At 47.9% G+C, this 21,943-nt stretch overlaps 1 protein-coding gene across 12 annotated transcripts in view; it reads left to right on the forward strand.

Moving 5' to 3' along the window:
* RNF10 (ring finger protein 10) overlaps positions 1 to 21,943 on the forward strand; it is a 45,816-nt gene that overhangs the window by 16,808 nt on the left and 7,065 nt on the right. For 6 of the 12 annotated variants that reach the window (XR_010147807.1, XR_010147806.1, XM_001161754.8 and 3 more), the window contains 11 exons: positions 1,490 to 1,689; positions 3,664 to 3,754; positions 6,251 to 6,435; positions 6,515 to 6,651; positions 9,685 to 9,845; positions 11,909 to 12,034; positions 12,311 to 12,587; positions 12,774 to 12,907; positions 16,898 to 17,015; positions 17,254 to 17,355; positions 18,659 to 18,814. Coding sequence is in view for 7 of the 12 variants with exons in the window: in XM_001161754.8 (XP_001161754.2) it covers positions 1,490 to 1,689; positions 3,664 to 3,754; positions 6,251 to 6,435; positions 6,515 to 6,651; positions 9,685 to 9,845; positions 11,909 to 12,034; positions 12,311 to 12,587; positions 12,774 to 12,907; positions 16,898 to 17,015; positions 17,254 to 17,355; positions 18,659 to 18,814 (1,687 nt within the window). In the remaining 5 variants the exon portion in view is untranslated. Of the gene's footprint in view, positions 1 to 1,489; positions 1,690 to 3,663; positions 3,755 to 6,250; positions 6,436 to 6,514; positions 6,652 to 9,684; positions 9,846 to 11,908; positions 12,035 to 12,295; positions 12,588 to 12,773; positions 12,908 to 16,897; positions 17,016 to 17,253; positions 17,356 to 18,658; positions 18,815 to 21,943 lie in introns of all 12 variants that reach the window. The other 6 variants (XR_010147805.1, XR_010147804.1, XR_010147808.1 and 3 more) reach the window with 1 other exon arrangement.

Raw genomic sequence — 21,943 nt, forward strand, 5'->3', positions numbered from 1 at the left:
TTTATTATTTTTGAGACAGGGTCTTGTGGTGTCGCCCAGGCTGGAGTGCAGTGGCATGATCGTGGCCCACTGCAGCCTTGACCTACTGGGCTCAAATTATCCTCCCACCTCAGCCTTCCAAGTAGATGGGACCACAGGCATGCATCACTAAGCCTGGCTAATTTTTAAATTTTTTGTAGAGACATGGGATCACTGTGTTGTCTAGACTGGTCTCAAACTCCTGGCCTCAAATGATCCTCCCTCCTTGGCCTCCTAAAGCACTGGGATTATAGATGTGAGCCACTGCGCCCATCCTAGTGTTTTTTTTTTTTTTTTGAAATGGAGTTTTGCTCTTGATGCCAGGCTGGAGTGCAATGGTGTGATCTTGGCTCACTGCAACCTCTGCCTCTCGGGTTCAAGCGATTCTCCTGCCTCAGCCTCCCGAGTAGCTGGTATTTCAGGCACCTGCCACTGTACCCGGCTAATTTTTTTTTTTTTTTTCAGTAGAGATGGGGTTTCACCATATTGCCCAGGCTGGTCTCGAACTCCTCACCTCAGGTGATCCGCCTACCTCAGCCTCCCAAAGAGCTGGGATTACAGGCATGAGCTACTATTCCTGGTCACCCATCCTGATTTTATTTTTAAATTTTAGATTTTATTTTTTAGACACAGAATCTCACCCTGTTGCCCAGGCTGGAGTGCAGTGGCTATTCGCAGGTGTATCATAGTGCACTGCAACCTTGAATTCCTGGGCTCAAGTGCCCCTCTTCAGCCTCCTGAGTGGCTGAGAGTGCAGGTGTGCATTACCATTGCCTAGCTTTGTATTTATTTTTAAAGACTGTATTAGTCCATTCTCTCATTGCTATTAAGAACTACCTGAGACTGGGTAATTTATGAAAAAGAGAGGCTTAATTGACTCACAGTTCTGCAGGCTGTACAGGAAACATGGCTGGGGAGCCCTCAGGGAACTTACAGCGGGAGAACGGGAAGCAGGCACATCTTAGGAGGAAGACTGCATAAGAGGAAATGCTACATACTTTTTTTTTTTTTGAGCTGAGGTCGCGCCACTGCACTCCAGCCTGGGCGACAGAGTGAGACTCTGTCTCAAAAAAAAAAAAAAAAAAAAAAAAAATTCCTCTTCCTGGCCGGGCGAGGTGGCTCATGCCTGTAATCCCAGCACTTTGGGAGGCTGAGGTGAGTGGATCACCTGAGGTCAAGAGTTGGAGACCAGCATGGTCTCTACTAAAAATACAAAAATCAGCTGGGTGTGGTTTAATCCCACACACCTGTAATCCCAGCTACTCAGGAGGCTGAGGCAGGAGAGTCACTTGAACCTGGGAGGCAGAGGTTGCAGTGAGCCAAGATCGTGCCATTGCACTCCAGCCTGGATGACAGAGTAAGACTCCATCTCAAAAAAAAAAACTGTGTAAAAGGAGGGTTATTTTTGGGTTTCTGCTATAAATCAGTGTCATCCTAATCTGAAATACTGATTCATTCTCATTCTCTCTAGGTAGCAGAGGCTCAACGGGCAGAGTTTAGCCCTGCCCAGTTCTCTGGTCCTAAGAAGATCAACCTGAACCACTTGTTGAATTTCACTTTTGAACCCCGTGGCCAGACGGGTCACTTTGAAGGCAGTGGACATGGTAGCTGGGGAAAGAGGAACAAGTGGGGACATAAGCCTTTTAACAAGGAACTCTTTTTACAGGCCAAGTGAGTATTGCTACCCCTCAGAGGAAAGGGAAAGTAGGACTCTCCGGATAGCTGTGGTGCCTCTGTGAGAGGCTTTTTTTAAGCTATTGTGGGAAAGAAGCAGAAAGGGAATTGGTCTCATTCTTTTTCTGTTCACCACTGCCCCGCCCTTCCTTTCTTTTACCCACTTTCCAGGTGGATGTTTTTGGTACTTAATATAATGCTTAAATAACTGTTAGTATCATGATAAGGTAGAAAACATGTTTGGAATTGGACCTAGATTTGAATCTTGTTTCGGCCTTTGACCTTAAGTAACTTAACAGCTTTGAGATTTAGCCTCTCCTTTATAAGGAAGAGGAAAGTTTTTTTTTTTTTTTTTTTTTTGAGGTGTAGTCTCGCTCTGTCACCCAGGCTAGAGTGCAGTGGCGTGATCTCGGCTCACTGCAACCTCTGCCTCCCGGGTTTAAGTGATTTTTTTGCCTCAGCCTCCCGAATAGCTGGGACTACAGGTGCATATCACCACCCCCGTCTAATTTTTGTATTTTTTTTTTTTTGATAGGGATGGGGTTTCACCATATTGGCCAGGCTGGTCTCAAACTCCTGACCTCGTGATCCACCTGCCTCGGCCTCCCAAAGTGCTGGGATTACAAGCATGAGCCACCATGCCCAGCCAGGAAGAGGAATTCTTTTTTTTTTTTTTTTTTTTTTGAGACAGAGTCTTGCTCTGTCACCCAGGCTGGAGTGCAGTGGCACGATCTCAGCTCGCTGCAAGCTCCGCCTCCCGGAGCTTCATGCCATTCTCCTGCCTCAGCCTCCCGAGTAGCTGGGACTACAGGCGCCCACCACCTGGCTAATTTTGTTTTTGTATTTTTAGTAGAGATAGTGTTGCACCATATTAGCCAGGATGGTCTTGATCTCCTGACTTCATGATCCACCCGCCGCGGCCTCCCAAAGTGCTGGGATTACAGGCGTGAGCCACCGCGCCCAACCAGGAAGAGAAAATTTCTTAAGAGACAATTGAATGACAAGTTGAAGTGCTTGGCATACATTTGCTCAAATATGATCCCCTTTTGTTTCCTTTTGTGTGGCCTTAGTCATAATTGAAGATTCGACTTTGGATCTAGACTGAAGTAACCGTTTTGTACTTTATGTGAACTGATGAACCGGTTTCAAATACTAATGACAGTCTTCTGTTTTTTTTTTTTTTTTGGTGACGGAGTCTCCCTCTGTCGCCCAGGCTGGAGTGTAGTGGTGTGATCTCGGCTCCCTGCAGCTTCTGCCTCTCAGGTTCAAGTGACTCCTAAGTAGCTGGGACTACAGGCGCGTGTCACCATGCCCGGCTAATTTTTTTTGTATTTTTAGTAGAGACGGGGTTTCACCGTGTTAGCCAGGATGGTCTTGATCTCCTGACCTCGTGATTCACCTGCCTCGGCCTCCCAAAGTGCTGGGATTACAGGTGTGAGCCACCACGCCTGGCCTAATTTTTCTATTTTTAGTAGAGATGGGGTTTCACCCTGTGGGCCAGGCTGGTCTCTAACTCCTGACCTCAAGTGATCCACCCACCTTGGCCTCCCCAAGTGCTGGGATTACAAGTGTGAGCCACTGTGCCTGGCCGAGAACAGTCTTTTCAACTGCCTTGAAGACTAGCCATTTTCTGGGGTTCTAAGGGGTGAGAGAGGAAATCTGGCTTACTGCTGTTTGATGGAGTCACAGTCTAGGTTAATTTTAGTTCAAGGGATGCCTTCGGGGAATTTGGCTGGACTTGGAAGCAGAAGAAAACAGTTCATGGATTTAGACTTCTGCCTGCTGAGTCTTTGGGTTCTTTCCAGAGCTGGAGCTCAGAACTGAGGCTGAGGTCCTAGTGCAGTGCCTCATGAACCAGGGCTGCTAATGGCCTGCATTTGATTTCTAAGTGAATAGATGACAATTTCTGCTGAGGGTTTATTGGTAGATCCTGACAGTCTAGCTTTTTCCTGTCTTCTTTCCTATTTCTAGCTGCCAATTTGTGGTGTCTGAAGACCAAGACTACACAGCTCATTTTGCTGATCCTGATACATTAGTTAACTGGGACTTTGTGGAACAAGTGGTGAGTAGCTCAGCCAAGCCCATAAGCTATGAATGGGAGCACTAAATAAAGGCACTGTGGTGACGCAGCAGCTGTTGGCTGTGTGCACTGCTTGATACCCTTTTCTGCCTGGCCTTTCTATAGATGTTTCCCAGAGGTCAGTTCCTGGTTCTTCCTGGAGTCCATTTTGTGACTAATTGGCCTGTTGGGATGGTGTATGAAAGGCTCTGATCTGAAGATGTGTAAGCTGGGAAGTAGTAACCCCTTACCCTCCTGACCTGGGTTGGGCTCATTACAGGGCCATTGCTTCATTGGCAGCCATTCGTAGCAATCACTATCAAAGTAGGCCTCAGCCTTGTGGCAGGGAGGCACATGAATGAGCCACACAGTTGTACTTTTCTTTTTTGAGAAAGAGTCTCACTCTGTTGCCCAGGCTGGAGTACAGTGGTGTGATCTTGGCTCACTGCAACCTCTGCCTCCAGGGTTCAAGCAATTCTCATGCCTCAGCCTCCTGAGTAGCTGGGATTACAGGCACCCGCCACCACGCCTGGCTAATTTTTGTATTTTTAGTAGAGACGGGGTTTCACCTTGTTGGCCAGGCTGTTTTTGAACTCCTGACTGCAAGTGATCCACCCACCTTGGCCTCCCAAAGTGTTGGGGTTACAGGCGTGAGCCACTCTATCTGGCCCAGTTGTACTTTTTTTTTTTTGAGACGGAGTTTCGCTCTTGTTGCCCAGGCTGGAGTACAGTGGTGCAATCTTGGCTCACTGCAACCTCTGCCTGCCAGGTTCAAGCGATTCTCCTGCCTCAGCCTCCCGAGTAACTGGGACTACAGGCATGCACCACCACTCCCAGCTAATTTTTTTTTGTATTTTTTTTTAGTAGAGATGGGGTTTCTCCATGTTGGTCAGGCTGGTCTTGAATTCCTGACCTCAGGTGATCCTCCCGACTTGGCCTCCCAAAGTGGTGGGATTACAGGCATGAGCCATCGTAACTGGCCTCTTTTTTTTTTTTTTTTTTTTTTTTTTTTTTTGAGACAGTCTTGCTCTGTCGCCCCAGCTGGAGTGCAGTGGCGCGATGTTGGCTCACTTGTAACCTCCACCTCTTGGGTTCAAGCAATTCTCATGCCCCAGCCTCCTGAGTAGCTGGGATTACAGGCGTGCACCACTATGCCTGGCTAATTTTTGTATTTTCATTAGAGACGGGGTTCCACCGTGTTGTCCAGGCTTGTCTCAAACTCCCAGCTTCAAGTGATCAACCTGTCTCGGCCTCCCAAAGTGTTGGGATTACAGGCGTGAGCCACCACGCCCAGCTTCAGTTGCACTTTCAAAGCCACTGATGTGTTTTCTACTGAAGTTATAAACTCTAGGTATCCCCTTGTTGGTCCTAGTAGGGTATCTGTTGAAGAATAATAATTTCAAAATGATGGGCACTTTTTCTTTATGAGCAGGGGCTTTTGACCTTAAAGCTTGAACTCTCGCCGGGCGCGGTGGCTCACGCCTATAATCCCAGCACTTTGGGAGGCTGAGGCGGGCGGATCACGGGGTCAGGAGATCGAGACCATCCTGGCTAACACGGTGAAACCCCGTCTCTACTAAAAAAAAAAATTAGCCCGGCGCAGTGGCGGGTGCCTGTAGTCCCAGCTACTCGGGAGGCTGAGGCAGGAGAATGGCGTGAACCCGGGAGATGGAGCTTGCAGTGAGCCGAGATGGCGCCACTGCACTCCAGCCTGGGTGACAGAGTGAGACTCCGTCTCAAAAAAAAAAAAAAAAAAAAAAAAAAAAAAAAGCTTGAACTCTCACTACTGTGAAAATGTATAAAATCATCTGAGAATGACATAGAAAGCATAAAAACTTAAGTTTTATTAAAAAAAAATGAAGTCTTTTTAATGCGTTCTTTGTTGGAAGTTACTGGTAGATTACTTCTAGACCCTTTTTAGGCCTTTATGCATACATATTAAGTTTTTTAATAAATGGGAATATAGTGATTTGTCACTTTTTTCTATTTAATGTAGAACCCCCAACATACCTGTTGTGTATTAGTTTTATTATATTTAACGGTTATTATGGTTTCCTTGATGCTTTGCTTAAAGAGCTATCATACAAAGCCAGGCGCGGTGGCTCACGCCGGTAATCCCAGGACTTTGGGAGGCCGAGGCGGGCGGATCACAAGGTCAGGAGATCGAGACCATCCTGGCTAACACGGTGAAACCCCATCTCTACTAAAAAATTAGCTGAGCGTGGTGGCAGGCGCCTGTAGTCCCAGCTACTCCGGAGGCTGAGGCAGGAGAATGGCGTGAACCGAGGAGGTGGAGCGTCTCAAAAAAAAAAAAAAAAAGAAAAAAATTATCATACATGTACCTACATTGTAAACAATTTTAGGAAGATATGTTGAGTATAAGGATGTACGGGGATAGAGATGAGAGAGATGGGGATGAGAGAGTAGAGAGGCCTAAAACTTTGACAGTCCCTAATCAATTCTTCAAGCAGTGAACCTTCTGGTGGCATTTTGTTTCAGCGCATTTGTAGCCATGAAGTGCCATCTTGCCCAATATGCCTCTATCCACCTACTGCAGCCAAGATAACCCGTTGTGGACACATCTTCTGCTGGGCATGCATCCTGCACTATCTTTCACTGAGTGAGAAGACGTGGAGTAAATGTCCCATCTGTTACAGTTCTGTGCATAAGAAGGATCTCAAGAGGTGAGATTGAGACATTTACTCAGTTATATCCCAATCTCTTCACTCCTTGCCCTGCTACATATAAGTGTCCATGTTTCAGTGTTGTTGCCACAGAGTCACATCAGTATGTTGTTGGTGATACCATTACGATGCAGCTGATGAAGAGGGAGAAAGGGGTGTTGGTGGCTTTGCCCAAATCCAAATGGATGAATGTAGACCATCCCATTCATCTAGGAGGTGAGTTCTTTAAATTTTGGGGACAAATAATCCTGGGTACATTCTTTAAGGTGATTGAATATATCTAAGCATCAGAAAGTGAAGCCTTTGGGCAGGGCACATCTGGCATGTTCATATTAGTCATAGGATTCCAGTAGGTTAGGGTGGGGTTTGTAGAGAGTAGATTAATTATTGGTTTCAAGTTTGTTTAATCTATACATCCTAATTTTTCATTTTGCAAGGTTTTATTACATAGTGTCTTTCACTGTGCCCAGTCTTAGAGGTTCTGTGGTCAGCCAGTCTTGGTGCCTGTCGTCAAGAAACTCAGTAGTCCGATAGAAGAGACAGACTGGTAGACTGGCCATTAGGATAAAGAGTGTGATAAGTGCTCACAATGAATGCCAGAGATGTATTCCCTGTGTTTCATGCAGAAATGAGCATTTGATTAAAATAGCATTTCAGTCTCTGGGGAAAAGATAGATTTCTCAATAAATGGTATTGAAACAATTGATTCTCCCTAAGGAAAAAATAAAATTAGATTCCTATTTCATAACATTCATGAAATTAATTCCAGATAGATTGAAGAAGTAAATGTAAAAAATCCAAAAGTTTTAACCTTTTTATTTAAAAGAAAATATAGGACAATTTCTTTATAAATCCTCAGATGTGCATCTGTCTGAAGGATTGTGTGTTCTCATTTGGGTGGTAAATGTGTGTGTGTAATATTTTTTTCCTAGTGATTTTGACTGTTTAAATGTTTAACAACTTAAAACATTAAAAATGTGTATTAATTAAAAAAAAAATCCTCAGATATGGGTGGATTTTTGAACCAGGCTGAAATGATAGATGCTGTAAAAGACTGATTAATTTTATTTTTATTTTATTTATATATATATAATATAATATGTATATATATATATTTTTTTGAGACAGAGTCTGGCTCTGTCACCCAGTCTGGAGTGCAGTGGCATGATCTTGGCTCACTGCAACCTCTGCCTCCCGGGTTTGAGCGATTCTCGTGCCTCAGCCTCCCGAGTAGCTGGGACTACAGGTGCCTGCCACCATGCCTGGCTGATTTTTTTTGTATTTTTAGTAGAGACGGGGTTTCACCATGTTGGCAGGCTAGTCTCGAACTCCCGAGCTCAAGTGATCTGCCCACCTTACCTCCCAAAGTGCTGGGATTACAGGCGTGAGCCGCTGTGACCGGCCAAGAAAACCACTTTTAGTGTCCACAGAATTTTCGTTAATGAACATACCATCATGTCATTAACCCTTTATTTGAGATGGAATCTCACTTTGTCGCCCGGGCTGGAGTGCAGTGGCAATAATTACTTTTAATTAATTAAATTCATTAAAATAATTAAAATTAATTACTTTAATTAATTAAATTAATTTAACTTTTAATTTAAAATTATATTTTTTTATTTTAAAAAATTAACTGGGCATGCTGGTATAGTTAATTTTTTATTTTTATTTTTAGCAGAGATGAGGTCTTGCTATGTTGATAGGCTGGTCTTGAACTACTCTTTTTTTATTTTTTGAGCCGGAGTCTTGCTCTGTTTCCCAGGCTGGAGTGCAATGGTGTGATCTCGGCTCACTGCAACCTCCACCTCCTCGGTTCAAACGATTTTCCTTCCTCAGCTTCCTGAGTAGCTGGCATTTCAGGCACCTGCCACCACGCCTGGCTAATTTTTGTTTTTTTTTGTGTGTGTGTTGTGCTTTTTTTGTTTTTGTTTTTGTTTTGAGATGGAGTCTCACTCTGTTGCCAGGCTGGAGTGCAGTGGTGCAATCCCGGCTCACTGCAATCTCCGCCTCCCAGGTTCAAGAGATTCTACTGCCTCAGCGTCCTGAGTAGCTGAGATTACAGGCACGCACCACCACACCTGGCTAGTTTTTGTATTTTTAGTAGAGACGGGGTTTCACCATGTTGGCCAGCATGGTCTCAATCTCTTGATCTTGTGATCCGCCTACCTCAGCCTCCCAAAGTGCTGGGATTACAGGTGTGAGCCACTGTGCTCCGCCTGGTGTTATTTTTTTTTAATTTTATTTTTTGAGGCAGAGTTTTGCATTTGTTGCCCAGGCTGGAGTGCAATGGTGCGATCTTGGCTCACTGAAACCTCTGCCTCCTGGGTTCAAGTGATTTTCTTACTCCAGCCTCCCTAGTAGCTGGGATTATAGGCGTCCGTCACCACGCCCAGCTAATTTTTTGTATTTTTAATAGAAACAGGGTGTCTCTATGTTGGCCAGGCTGGTTTCGAACTCCTAACTTCAGGCGATCCACCTGCCTCAGCCTCCCAAAGTGCTGAACGTGAGCCACCACACCCAGCTGGCTTGGTCTTAAACTTCTAAACTCAAGCAATCTTCCTGTCTTGGCCTCTCAAAGTACTGGGATTATAGGTGTGAGCCACTGCGCTGGTCCACCATTTCTTTATTCTTTATTGTTGAGCTTTTCTTTTTCTGTGTGTGTTTTTTTTTTGTTTTGTTTTTTTTTTTTTTTGAGACAGAGTTTCGCTTTTGTTGCCCAAGCTGGAATGCAGTGGCATGATCTTGGCTCACTGCGACCTCTGCCTCCTGGGTTCAAGCGATTCTCCTGCCTCAGCCTCCCAAGTAGCTGGGATTACAGGCATGCCGTACCACGCCCGACTAATTTTTTTGTATCTTTAGTAGAGACGGGGTTTCACCATGTTGGTCAGGCTGGTCTCGAACTCTTGATCTCAAGTGATCCACCCGCCTTGACCTCCCAAAGTGCTGGGATTACAGGTGTGAGCCATGGTGCCTGGCTGGTTTGAGCTTTTCTGATATTACATACAATGCTGTAATAATAAACGCGTGACTAACGTTTTGACTACATCTCTGGGTTTCTTAGATTTCTTATATCAAGAGCAGAGCTACAGACCTTATTTTAAGACCATTGTTAAATTATTTTCTAGGAAATCATGCTAAATTACCCCATTTTCACCCCAGAGAAAAGGCTGTATTTGAAAATTCCTATTTAGCTACACCATCATGAGCTTTGAATGTTGCATTTCTTTGATCTTGCTGGCATTCTTATAGATGAACAGCACAGCCAGTACTCCAAGTTGCTGCTGGCCTCTAAGGAGCAGGTGCTGCACCGGGTAGTTCTGGAGGAGAAAGTAGCACTAGAGCAGCAGCTGGCAGAGGAGAAGCACACTCCCGAGTCCTGCTTTATTGAGGCAGCTATCCAGGAGCTCAAGGTGAGAGGATGCATTGGAGATGCTAAACCTTTTCACTTTCTCGGCGTTCTGTGGTGAAAACCAGAAATGCTAAACCTTTTCACTCTGTCGGGGGTGAGATGATGGACGCTGGGGATTAAGTTAGTTCCATTCCACATTTAAGACAATAAGCAGAGAATGGCTAAAAAAGCCAATTTGTTTTGGGCTTTGTTTGATGACAGTAGAGAAGGTTTAACCTAGGGCTTTTAAAGCTCTTTCTAGAGCTGAAAGGAACAAGTCAAAATGATTTTATAACTAATTGTGACAGTGGAGTTTTTTAGATTAGCTATGTTCTTAAAGCAAGTTAGAGTTCTTTGTTTTCTGGGAAAATACTCAAGATTCTATTCTAGAGGTGTTTTGAAAGACATTGTGGAGAAAGTATTATGGCCTGCCCAGTATGCCTTAGGAGTACCTGAAACGGCAAGAATTACACAAGAACAGAATTCCCTGGGTCTTTTATCTTCCACAACAGAGATTCTTGAAGCATCACAACCACTGGTTGTTAGGTCCCACTTTGAGATATTGATTGCATAGGTTAAACTCAGTAGGCTCAGTAATTGGCATATAACAAGTTCTAGGGTGATTCTGATGGCTGCTCATCCCCAGACCACACTCCTGGAACCACTGATCTAGCTTAGAGCAATAGAAGCCCATATTTATTGAGTGATCAGCATTTGATAGGACCTGTGCTATACACATTTATCTCACTTAAGCTTCTAGTGTGGTAGATAGAACTATCCCCTTTCATGGATGAGGAAACTGAATCCTGGGTTGGGTAATTTGCTAGTAAGGGATGCAGCTGGTATTTGAATTCCCTTCTCCCTGACTCCCAAGGGCTCCTTGGGTAGAGTCCTGTATATTTAACTTTTGCTTTCTTTCTATAATACGTTGCAGCCGTATTTGTTCAAATGCCATTACAGGCATAAGAAAGGCTACATAGAATTAGAGCTGTCCAGGCTGAGGTGGAGTTAGCTAAACCCTTCCTACTACTCTGGACCTCTGTCTGAGCATAGTTTGTAAAAACTAGGTTAGTTTCATGTTCTTAGATTTCTGTTCTGGAAGTTTTTTGTATAGTGTTGTTAGTGTCAGATTCTGTTTTATTTATTTTTTTTAACTTTTAAGTTCAGGGGTACAAATGCAGGTTGTTACATGGTAAACCTGTGTCATGGGGGTTTGTTATACAGATTTTCACCCAGGTATTAAGCTTAGTACCCATTAGTTATTTTTCCTGATCCCCTCCCTCCTCCCACTCTCCACCCTCTGATAGGCCTCAGTGTGTGTTCCCCTCTATGTGTCCATGTTTCATCATTTAGCTCCCACTTAGAAGTGAGAACATGCATGCGATATTTGGTTTTTCTTTTTCTTTCTTTTTTTTTTTTTTTTTTTTTTTTTGAGACAGAGTTTTGCTCTCGTTGCCCAGGCTGGAGTGCAGTGGCGTGATCTCGGCTCATCACAACCTCTGCCTCCAAGGTTCAAGTGATTCTCCTGCCTCAGCCTCCTGAGTAGCAGGAATTACAGGCATGCCCCACCATGCCTGGGTTATTTTGTATTTTTAGTAGAGATGGGGTTTCTCCATGTTGGTCAGGGTGGTCTTGAACTTCCAACCTCAGGTGATCCGCCCACCTCAGTCTCCCAAAGTGCTGGGATTACAGGCATGAGCCACCACACCTGGCCATATGTGTCTTTACAGTAGAATGATTTATATTCCTTTGGCTATATACCCAGTAATGGGATTGCTGGGTGAAATTGTATTTCTGTCTTTAGGTCTTTGAGGAATCACCACACTGTCTTCCACAATGATTGAACTAATTTACACTCCCCAGTGTCAGATTCTAAGCAGATTCCAATCCTTAGTGGGTATTGCATGCTTTTTGCTTCCTGTTTCCCTCAAAGTTGAGATATTTAAGCACCTAATTTCTTCCCATTGGGTCTCATTGCCTTTTAACTTTTGGTCCTGTTGAGAGGCCATTCTAAGCCCTTGCCCTTCAAGCTAAGTGTGTGTCTGGAAACTTAACCTTCTCTGGTGTTCTCCCTGGCCACGTTAGACTCGGGAAGAGGCTCTGTCGGGATTGGCTGGAAGCAGAAGGGAGGTCACTGGTGTTGTGGCTGCTCTGGAACAACTGGTGCTGATGGCTCCCTTGGCGAAGGAGTCTGTTTTTCAACCCAGGAAGGTTAGTGTGTTCCTGTTACTAAGTGGCTGCCGTTCCTCAAATGCTGTCATTGAGCTGGTAGGCATTACTGTGAGATCTAAACCTTCTCAAGAGAAGAGGGGACAATGAGTATTTTCTGTATGCTTGTTATTAGTTCTTTCCTAAGGGGTGTTAAATCAGTGAACACGACAGCTAAGATAAACATCTAGGGAGCTTGGCTCTTAGGTCTGCATTTGCCACATTGCTTTCGGAAAGCAGGAGATATACTTTCTGTTGACTTAGAGTTTGCTGCAACAGGGTGTGCTGGAGTATCTGTCTGCCTTCGATGAAGAAACCACGGAAGTGTGTTCTCTGGACACTCCTTCTAGACCTCTTGCTCTCCCTCTGGTAGAAGAGGAGGAAGCAGTGTCTGAACCAGAGCCTGAGGGGTTGCCAGAGGCCTGTGATGACTTGGAGTTAGCAGATGACAATCTTAAAGAGGGGACCATTTGCCCTGAGTCCAGCCAGCAGGAACCCATCACCAAGTCAGGCTTCACACGCCTCAGCAGCTCTCCTTGTTACTACTTTTACCAAGGTGAGGGTGCCGGAAGAGAGGGCTGGGTTGCCGCAGAGGTGTTTCAGAGGTGACCCGGTGCTCTAAGCAGAGGAGCGCCACTAGATCCTGTGGCTTGGGTGGCTTGAGCCCTTGGGCATGGGGAGGGGTGGGGAGCCTTCTGGGGACTGGCCAAGACTGGTGTGTGATAGAGCCCCTTGTCCTCAGCGGAAGATGGACAGCATATGTTCCTGCACCCTGTGAATGTGCGCTGCCTCGTGCGGGAGTACGGCAGCCTGGAGAGGAGCCCCGAGAAGATCTCAGCAACTGTGGTGGAGATTGCTGGCTACTCCATGTCTGAGGTGAGGCCTTCCTGTAGAAATGGAGGGTCAGGCAGCAGTATTAACCTAATCTCTTTGAGGTAGGCCTAGCCATCCTAAGTTCACAAACCTTCAAGGCCTTTAGTTTTTGTATTTTTTTTTTTTTTTATTGTATACCTTTCTTTTTTTTTTTTTTTTTCTTTTTTATTGATCATTCTAGGGTGTTTCTCGCAGAGGGGGATTTGGCAGGGTCACAGGACAATAGTGGAGGGAAGGTCAGCAGATAAACAAGTGAACAAAGTTCTCTGGTTTTCCTAGGCAGAGGACCCTGCGGCCTTCCGCAGTGTTTGTGTCCCTGGGTACTTGAGATTAGGGAGTGGTGATGACTCTTAACGAACATGCTGCCTTCAAGCATCTGTTTAACAAAGCACATCTTGCACCGCCCTTAATCCATTCATCCCTGAGTGGATACAGCACATGTTTCAGAGAGCACAGGGTTGGGGGTAAGGTCACAGATCAACAGGATCCCAAAGCAGAAGAATTTTTCTTAGTACAGAACAAAATGAAAAGTCTCCCATGTCTACCTCTTTCTACACAGACACGGCAACCATCCGATTTCTCAATCTTTTCCCCACCTTTCCCCCCTTTCTATTCCACAAAACCGCCATTGTCTTCATGGCCCGTTCTCAATGAGCTGTTGAGTACACCTCCCAGATGGGGTGGTGGCCGGGCAGAGGAGCTCCTCACTTCCCAGTAGGGGCGGCCGGGCAGAAGCGCCCCTCACCTCCCGGATGGGGCGGCTAGCCGGGCGGGGGGCTGACCCCCCCCACCTCCCTCCCGGACGGGGCGGCTGGCCGGGTGGGGGGCTGACCCCCCACCTCCCTCCTGGACAGGGCGGCTGGCCAGGCAGAGGGGCTCCTCACTTCCCAGTAGGGGCGGCCGGGCAGAGGCGCCCCTCACTTCCCGGACGGGGCGGCTGGCCAGGCGGGGGGCTAACCCCCCCACCTCCCTCCCGGACGGGGCGGCTGGCCGGGCAGAGGGACTCCTCACTTCCCGGTAGGGGCGGCCGGGCAGAGGCGCCCCTCACCTCCCGGACAGGGCGGCTGGCCGGGCGGGGGGCTGACCCCCCCACCTCCCTCCCGGACGGGGCGGCTGGCCGGGCGGGGGGCTGACCCCCCCACCTCCCTCCCGGACGGGGCGGCTGGCCGGGCGGGGGGCTGACCCCCCCACCTCCCTCCCGGACGGGGCGGCTGGCCGGGCGGGGGGCTGACCCCCCCACCTCCCTCCCGGACGGGGCGGCTGGCCGGGCGGGGGGCTGACCCCCCCACCTCCCTCCCGGACGGGGCGGCTGGCCGGGCGGGGGGCTGACCCCCCCACCTCCCTCCCGGACGGGGCGGCTGGCCGGGCGGGGGGCTGACCCCCCCACCTCCCTCCCGGACGGGGCGGCTGGCCGGGCGGGGGGCTGACCCCCCCACCTCCCTCCCGGACGGGGCGGCTGGCCGGGCGGGGGGCTGACCCCCCCCACCTCCCTCCCGGACGGGGCGGCTGGCCGGGCAGAGGGGCTCCTCACTTCCCAGAAGGGGCGGCTGGGCAGAGGCGCCCCTCACCTCCCGGACGGGGCGGCTGGCCAGGCGGGGGGCTAACCCCCCCACCTCCCTCCTGGACGGGGCGGCTGGCCGGGCGTGGGGCTGACCCCCCCACCTCCCTCCCAGACAGAGCGGCTGGCTGGGCAGAGGGGCTCCTCACTTCCCAGTAGGGGAGGCCGGGCAGAGGCGCCCCCCCACCTCCTGGACAGGGCGGCTGGCCGGGTGGGGGGCTGATCCCCCCACCTCCCTCCCGGACGGGGCGGCTGGCCAGGCGGGGGGCTGATCCCCCCACCTCCCTCCCGGACGGGGCGGCTGGCCGGGCGGGGGGCTGACCCCCCCACCTCCCTCCCGGATGGGGCGGCTGGCCGGGCGGGGGGCTGACCCCCCCACCTCCCTCCCGGACGAGGCGGCTGGCCGGGCAGAGGGGCTCCTCACTTCCCGGACGGGGCGGCTGGCCGGGCGGGGGGCTGACCCCCCCACCTCCCTCCTGGACGAGGAGGGAGGATGCTCCTCACTTCTCCGACGGGGTGGCTGCCGGGCGGAGGGGCTCCTCACTTCTCAGACGGGGCGGTTGCCAGGCAGAGGGTCTCCTCACTTCTCAGACAGGGCGGCCGGGCAGAGACACTCCTCACATCCCGGACGGGGCGGCAGGGCAGAGGTGCTCCCCACATCTCAGATGATGGGCGGCCGGGCAGAGACGCTCCTCACTTCCCAGATGTGATGGCGGCCGGGAAGAGGCGCTCCTCACTTCCTAGATGGGATGGCGGCCGGGCAGAGACGCTCCTCACTTTCCAGACTGGGCAGCCAGGCAGAGGGGCTCCTCACATCCCAGACGATGGGCGGTCAGGCGGAGACGCTCCTCACTTCCCAGACGGGGTGGCTGCCAGGCAGAGGCTGCAATCTCGGCACTTAGGGAGGCCAAGGCAGGCGGCTGGGAGGTGGTTGTAGCGAGCCGAGATCACGCCACTGCACTCCAGCCTGGGCGCCATTGAGCACTAAGTTAACGAGACTCCGTCTGCAATCCCGGCACCTCGGGAGGCCGAGGCTGGCGGATCACTCGCGGTTAGGAGCTGGAGACCAGCCCAGCCCAGCCGACACATCGAAACCCCGTCTCCACCAAAAAAATATGAAAACCAGTCAGGCGTGGCGGCGCGCGCCTGCAATCGCAGGCACTCGGCAGGCTGAGGCAGGAGAATCGGGCAGGGAGGTTGCAGTGAGCTGAGATGGCAGCAGTACCGTCCAGCTTCGGCTCGGCATCAGAGGGAGACCGTGGAAAGAGGGGAGAGGGGGGAGGGGAGAGGGGAGAGGGAGCTCTATCTACCACACCACATCTCAGCTATTTTTGGCTTTTTATTTTTATTTTTATTTTTTTGTTGAGACGGGGTCTCACTCTCTCACCCAGGCTGGAGTGCCTAGTTTTTGTATTTTTAGTCTTTCTGTCAGTGATGGTGCTGTGAATTCTTTGTAAGTGAAGTGTCCCCTCAGCATGCCAGGGTTCTGTTAAATCAGTTAGTGCTGTTCCCTGCTTCTCTGGTTCATTGATTGTAGTTTGGGGATGTAGATATTTCTTTTATTCAAGATGGAGTTTATTTTTGTTTCTTATCCTCCTTATTGCTTGGGAGAAATGTCACAAATTTGTTGTAAGATTTAAAATTAGACTCTTTGAGTACTATAAATTTTTCATCAAACATATGCAGAAAAAGAATAGAAATGAAAATAAATGGGCTGGATGTGGTAGCTCACACCTGTAATCCCAGCACTTTTGGGAGGCCTACTCAGGCAGATTGCTTGAGGCTAGGAGTTTCAGACCAGCCAGGGCATTTCTACAAAAAATACAAAAAAAAATTAGCTGGGTGTGATGATGTGCACCTGTTGTCCCAGCTCCTCAGGAAGCTGAGGCAGAAGGATCACCTGAGCTGGGGAGATCAAGTCTGCAGTGAGCTGGCCTGGGCAACAGAGCAAGACCATGTCTCAGAAAAAAAAAAAAAAATTGGGCTTCATTTTCTACTATTACAGGCCAAGTGTCTTTCAATAGGGAGATCTGCTTTATCTTCCTTCCCAGTTATTAATTCTGTCAGTGGTTCCCAGGTTTTTTTCTGTTCTGTTTTTCTGCCAACAAATAACTTTATCTTCGCTGTTCGTCCCCCTCAGCTGTGGGCCCTTGAAAAAATCAGAAACAGCTGATGGGCTTTAGATTATTTGTTGCTGGACTCAGTTCACTCCTTTGCAGTACAAACCAAAAATAACTGGATTTGGTTGCTTATTCCACCTTGCTGTAGGTTGACAGTTTCTCTTTGGCTTTTCAAAATGAGGATAATTGAGCACTACTGTTTCCAGCCCCAGTGCTGGCTGTGTTATGTATATAGTGTTGGATATCGGGGTTAGGACCCCCTGCTTTCAGAGTTAGGCTTGCTTTTGTTGAGTATTGGTCCTTTTTCCAATGTAGGATGTTCGACAGCGTCACAGATATCTCTCTCACTTGCCACTCACCTGTGAGTTCAGCATCTGTGAACTGGCTTTGCAACCTCCTGTGGTCTCTAAGGAAACCCTAGAGATGTTCTCAGGTGAGAATGCCCCTGCTCTGCTTCTCTTTATAGTAGGGTTCAGGGATTCTTGTGGCTAGACACCCAGTGGGGGAGGAAACTTATGGAACTGTATCATGAGTCTTAGTACCTCCTAAACATTTCATCTGTTCATCTAGTCCAGCTGGGCCTACTGTTGTGGGCTTAGCTGCTAATACTGGGAGGAGGTAATGACCATGTTGTCCTGGGTGTACCTCTTTACAACCTGACCAATCTGCAGATGACATTGAGAAGAGGAAACGTCAGCGCCAAAAGAAGGCTCGGGAGGAACGCCGCCGAGAGCGCAGGATTGAGATAGAGGAGAACAAGAAACAGGGCAAGTGTAAGTTCAGGAACTTTCATCTTTGACTAGCACTGCTGTACATCATTGTATAGAACTCTGTGTCTGGGACCCGGGAGCCAGACCTTAGCCACTTGTTTTCTTCAACTTTTAAATGTGAATCATGAGAGCACCTCCTTAATAGGCTTGCTTGCAAATATAATGAGTTAATATGGGTCAAAGTGCCTAGCACATAGTAAGGATTAAGAGGAAATTCAGCCTTGGTAATAGTGGGTGATATACACCTGTTCCAGAGATGGGAATTGGGGCTTCGCTAAGAATGCTGGGGGCCATCGTTCCCCATGCTCTCTGGATCACTGACCTTACCTCTGACTCTTTATTAAAGGGACCAGCTATACACAGCAAGTCTGCCAGGTAGGTCTGATAAGATGGAAACTTTGATAGACTAGGAAATGCAGGAAGTTGGATTTAAGATATGTTTCGTAGCAGTAAGCACAGCCTTTTGATCTGGTTCTCCAAAATAAGTTTCATTGAATCCAGGGGATTAGTGTGACCTGAGGTCCCATTATCCACTAGAACACAAGGAACTGAGTCCTTGGCCCAGAAAAGGACTTCGGTGTTTTGACTCCATATGGCATGGAAACATACATTTTATATCTCAAGTGGGACAAGTGTATAATTGGGGTCCCAACACCGTGTAGGTGTTTGGCACATGTCCTGAACTTTGAGAAAACTGATATTTCAGGAATAGGATTTTTTGTTTTAACCTTTTTATTATGGAAATATCAAGACAAGTAGAACAATGTAATTAATCTGCATGTTTGTTACCCCGCCTCAATTATGAATAGTTAGAACAAGGTTAACTATATTAAAGACATTATAGAAGGACAGTTATTGTAAATTTGGGTTTTAGCTTCTGTCTGCATCCTCTAGACCTTTGGGGGTACGCATGTGTGATGTCCTCAACTGTTGGAAACTATTTGAAAAATTCAGGCCAGGTGTGGTGGCTCACGTCTATAATCCCAACACTTTGGGAGGCCAAGGTGGGCAGATCACTTGAGCTCAGGAGTTCAAGACCAGGCTGGGCAACATGGTGAAACCCCATCTCTTTAAAAATTCAAAAAATTAGCTGGGTGTGGTGGCACGTGCCTGTGGTCCCGGCTACTTGGGAGGCTGAGGTGGGAGGATCGCTTGAGCCTGGGAGGCAGAGGATGCAGTGAACAGAGATCGTACCACTACACTCCAGCCTGGGTGACAGAGTGAGACCCCATCTCAAAAAAAAAAAAAAAAAAAAAAAAAATTGAATTCTGTAAATGGGTTTACAAGGGTTATCTTTCCTTTGCAGACCCAGAAGTCCACATTCCCCTCGAGAATCTACAGCAGTTTCCTGCCTTCAATTCTTATACCTGCTCCTCTGATTCTGGTTTGGGTCCCACCAGCACCGAGGGCCATGGGGCCCTCTCCATTTCTCCTCTCAGCAGAAGTCCAGGTTCCCATGCAGGTAAACAGGTGAAATTTAATGAATTCACCCATCAGTTAGACCTTATGCAAAGCTTTGGTGTCTGAGTTTACAACCCCGGCCTACTCAGCACGGTGTGGACTTAAGGGGCATAACCTTACTTTGGTAGTCCTGAGGTACATCAAATTCTTTTATTCATCTTTCCCACTTGCTATACTGACTGCTTTACCCTGCCAGCTTCTAAGCACCTCAAGGAGCTCTTTAGGCAGGATAGTTGAAAATGGAGTCTTCCCTTTGACCCACCTATTTTTGTTTCTAGTTTTTGTTTGAGATACTCCCCTGTATGCCTAAACATCTTTGTACATGTCTCTTTATTGTAGCATCGTTTTAATAGCTCAAAAAAAAAAAAAACAGTTTAGAAAGCCTACCAATAAGAAAATGACTAAATTATAGTATTTATACTGTAAAATGTTTCACACCAGAAGGCCGGGCTTGGTGGCTTATGCCTGTAATCCCAGCACTTTGGGAGGCCAAGGCTGGTGGATCACGAGGTCAGGAATTCAAGACCAGCCTGACCAACACAGTGAAACCCTGTCTCTACTGAAAATACAAAAATTAGCAGGGCATGGTGGCAGGTGCCTGTAGTCCCAGCTACTTGGGAGGCTGAGGCAACAGAATTGCTTGAACCTGGGAGGCGGAGGTCTCAGTGAGACAAGGTTGCGTCACTGCATTCCAGCCTGGGCGACAGAGCGAGACTTTGTCTCAAAAAAAAAAAAAAAAATCACACCTGTTAAAGAAGGGAATGTAGTTCTTCTATTCACGTACTAATGGGAAGATAAAAGTAATTTGTAGAACAAGAATAAATGTTCGTGGGTTTAAAAAAAACACCACCACCACCACAAAACTAAAGCATTTCATTATGGGTGTGTGTGTGTGTGTGTGTGTGTGTGTGTATGTGTATATATATATGTAAATGTATAGAAAAACTTCTGTTAGAAGGCAGGGGAGGAAATAAAAAAATATTAAATGTATAGAAAAGAATTGAAGGCCAGGCACGGTGGCTCACACCTGTAATCTCAGCACTTTGGGAGGCCAAGGTGGGCAGATTCCCTTGAGCTCAGGAGTTCAAGACCAACCAAATTTTGTCTCTACAAAAAATACGAAATTTAGCCAGGTGTGGTAGTGTGTACCTGTAGTCCCAGCTACTTGGGAGGCTGAGATGGGGGGATGGCTTGAGCCTAGGAGGCAAAGGTTGCAGTGAGCCCAGATTGGGCCACTGCACTCTAGCCTGGGCAACACAGCCAGACCCTCTCAAAAAAAAAGAAAAATACTGAGACAGATGTGTTCCAAATTGGTAGTAGTGTTACATTCTAAGGAATGAGACTGGATTGAAATGTTCAAATGGGCCTTTAGCCTTCAAAAAGTTTGTCTTATATATAAAGAATGTTTAAAGTGTTATGAAATTAAACATTTATTAAAGAGTTACTATAATTTCAGAGAACTATCTTTTGTGATCTTCATCTGCCTGGCACATGGTTTATTAATTTCTTTTTTTTTTTTTTTTTTTTTTTTTTGAGACGGAGTCTCGCTCTGTCGCCCAGGCTGGAGTGCAGTGGCGCGATCTCGGCTCACTGCAAGCTCCGCCTCCCGGGTTCACGCCATTCTCCTGCCTCAGCCTCCCGAGTAGCTGGGACTACAGGCGCCCGCTACCACGCCCGGCTAATTTTTTGTATTTTTAGTAGAGACGGGGTTTCACCGTATTAGCCAGGATGGTCTCGATCTCCTGACCTCGTGATCCACCCGCCTCGGCCTCCCAAAGTGCTGGGATTACAGGCGTGAGCCACCGCGCCCAGCCTTTTTTTTTTTTTTTTGAGATGGAGTCTAGCTCTGTCACCCAGGCTGGAGTGCACTGGTGCAATCTCAGCTAACTGCAACCTCTGCCTCCCGGGTTCAAGCAATTCTCCTGCCTCAGCCTCATGAGTAGCTGGGATTACAGGTGTGCGTCACCATGCCTGGCTAATTTTTGTATTTTTAATAGAGACAGGGTCTCTCCATGTTGGCCAGGCTGGTCTCGAACTCCTGGCCTCAAGTGTTCTGTCTGCCTCAACCTCCCAAAGTGCTGGGATTGCAGGTGGGAGCTACTGTGCCCAGCCTGTTTGTTTTTAAGAGATAGGGTCTTGCTCAGTGCTGTGATGCATTCATTAGCTCACTGCAGTCTTGAACTCCTGGGCTCAAGTGATCCTCCTGCCTGAGCCTCCCAGAGTGCTGGGATTCCAGGTGTGAGCCACTGTACCTGGCCAAGAGAGATACTTTTTGATGCTTACGTCTGATTTCTCAGGCATTCTTGTTTTGTTTTGTTTTGTTTTAGATGGAGTTTCGCTCTTGTTGCCCAGGCTGGAGTGCAATAGTGCAATCTCGGCTTACTGCAACCTTTGCCTCCTGGGTTCAAGCGATTCTCCTGCCTCAGCCTCCAAGTAGTTTGGATTACAGGCATATGCCACCACGCCTGGCTAATTTTGTATTTTTAGTAGAGACAGGGTTTCTCCATGTTGGTCAGGCTAGTCTCAAACTCCTGACCTCAGGTGATCCACCAGCTGACCTCAGGTAATCCACCTGCCTTGGCCTCCCAAAGTCCTGGGATTACAGGCATGAGCCACTGTGCCTGGCCTCTGTCGGGCATTCTTAACAAAGTGTCCATCATTGGAATATTTAAAACTTGTGGTGACCATTTTGTTCATATGCATATCATTTTGCAGATTAGGAACCTGTGGCTGAGGCAGGTACTTAGTGGCAAGAACTGGGATTAGAACCTGGTTCTTGAGGACTGCACTACTGTGACGCTCTTCTGCTTAACTGAAAAAGGAGCATACGAAGGACTGTGGCAGATCATTAAATACATTATTTGTGATATGCATCTTTTTTTTTTTTTTTTTTTTTTGAGACAGGGTCTTGCTCTGTCGCCCAAACTGGAGTGCAGTGGCACAAGGCACAATCTCGGCTCACTGCAACCTCTGCGTCCCAGGTTGAAGCAATTCTTGTGCCTCAGCCTCCCGAGTAGCTGGGATTACAGGCAGCACCACCATACCCTGCTAATTTTTGTATTTTTAGTAGAGATGGGGTTTCGCCATGTTGGCCAGGTTGGTCTCAAACTCATGGCTTCAAGTGATCTGC

The sequence above is a fragment of the Pan troglodytes genome, chromosome 10, assembly GCF_028858775.2.
Source record: "Pan troglodytes isolate AG18354 chromosome 10, NHGRI_mPanTro3-v2.0_pri, whole genome shotgun sequence".
In the NCBI taxonomy this organism is placed as follows: domain Eukaryota; kingdom Metazoa; phylum Chordata; class Mammalia; order Primates; family Hominidae; genus Pan; species Pan troglodytes.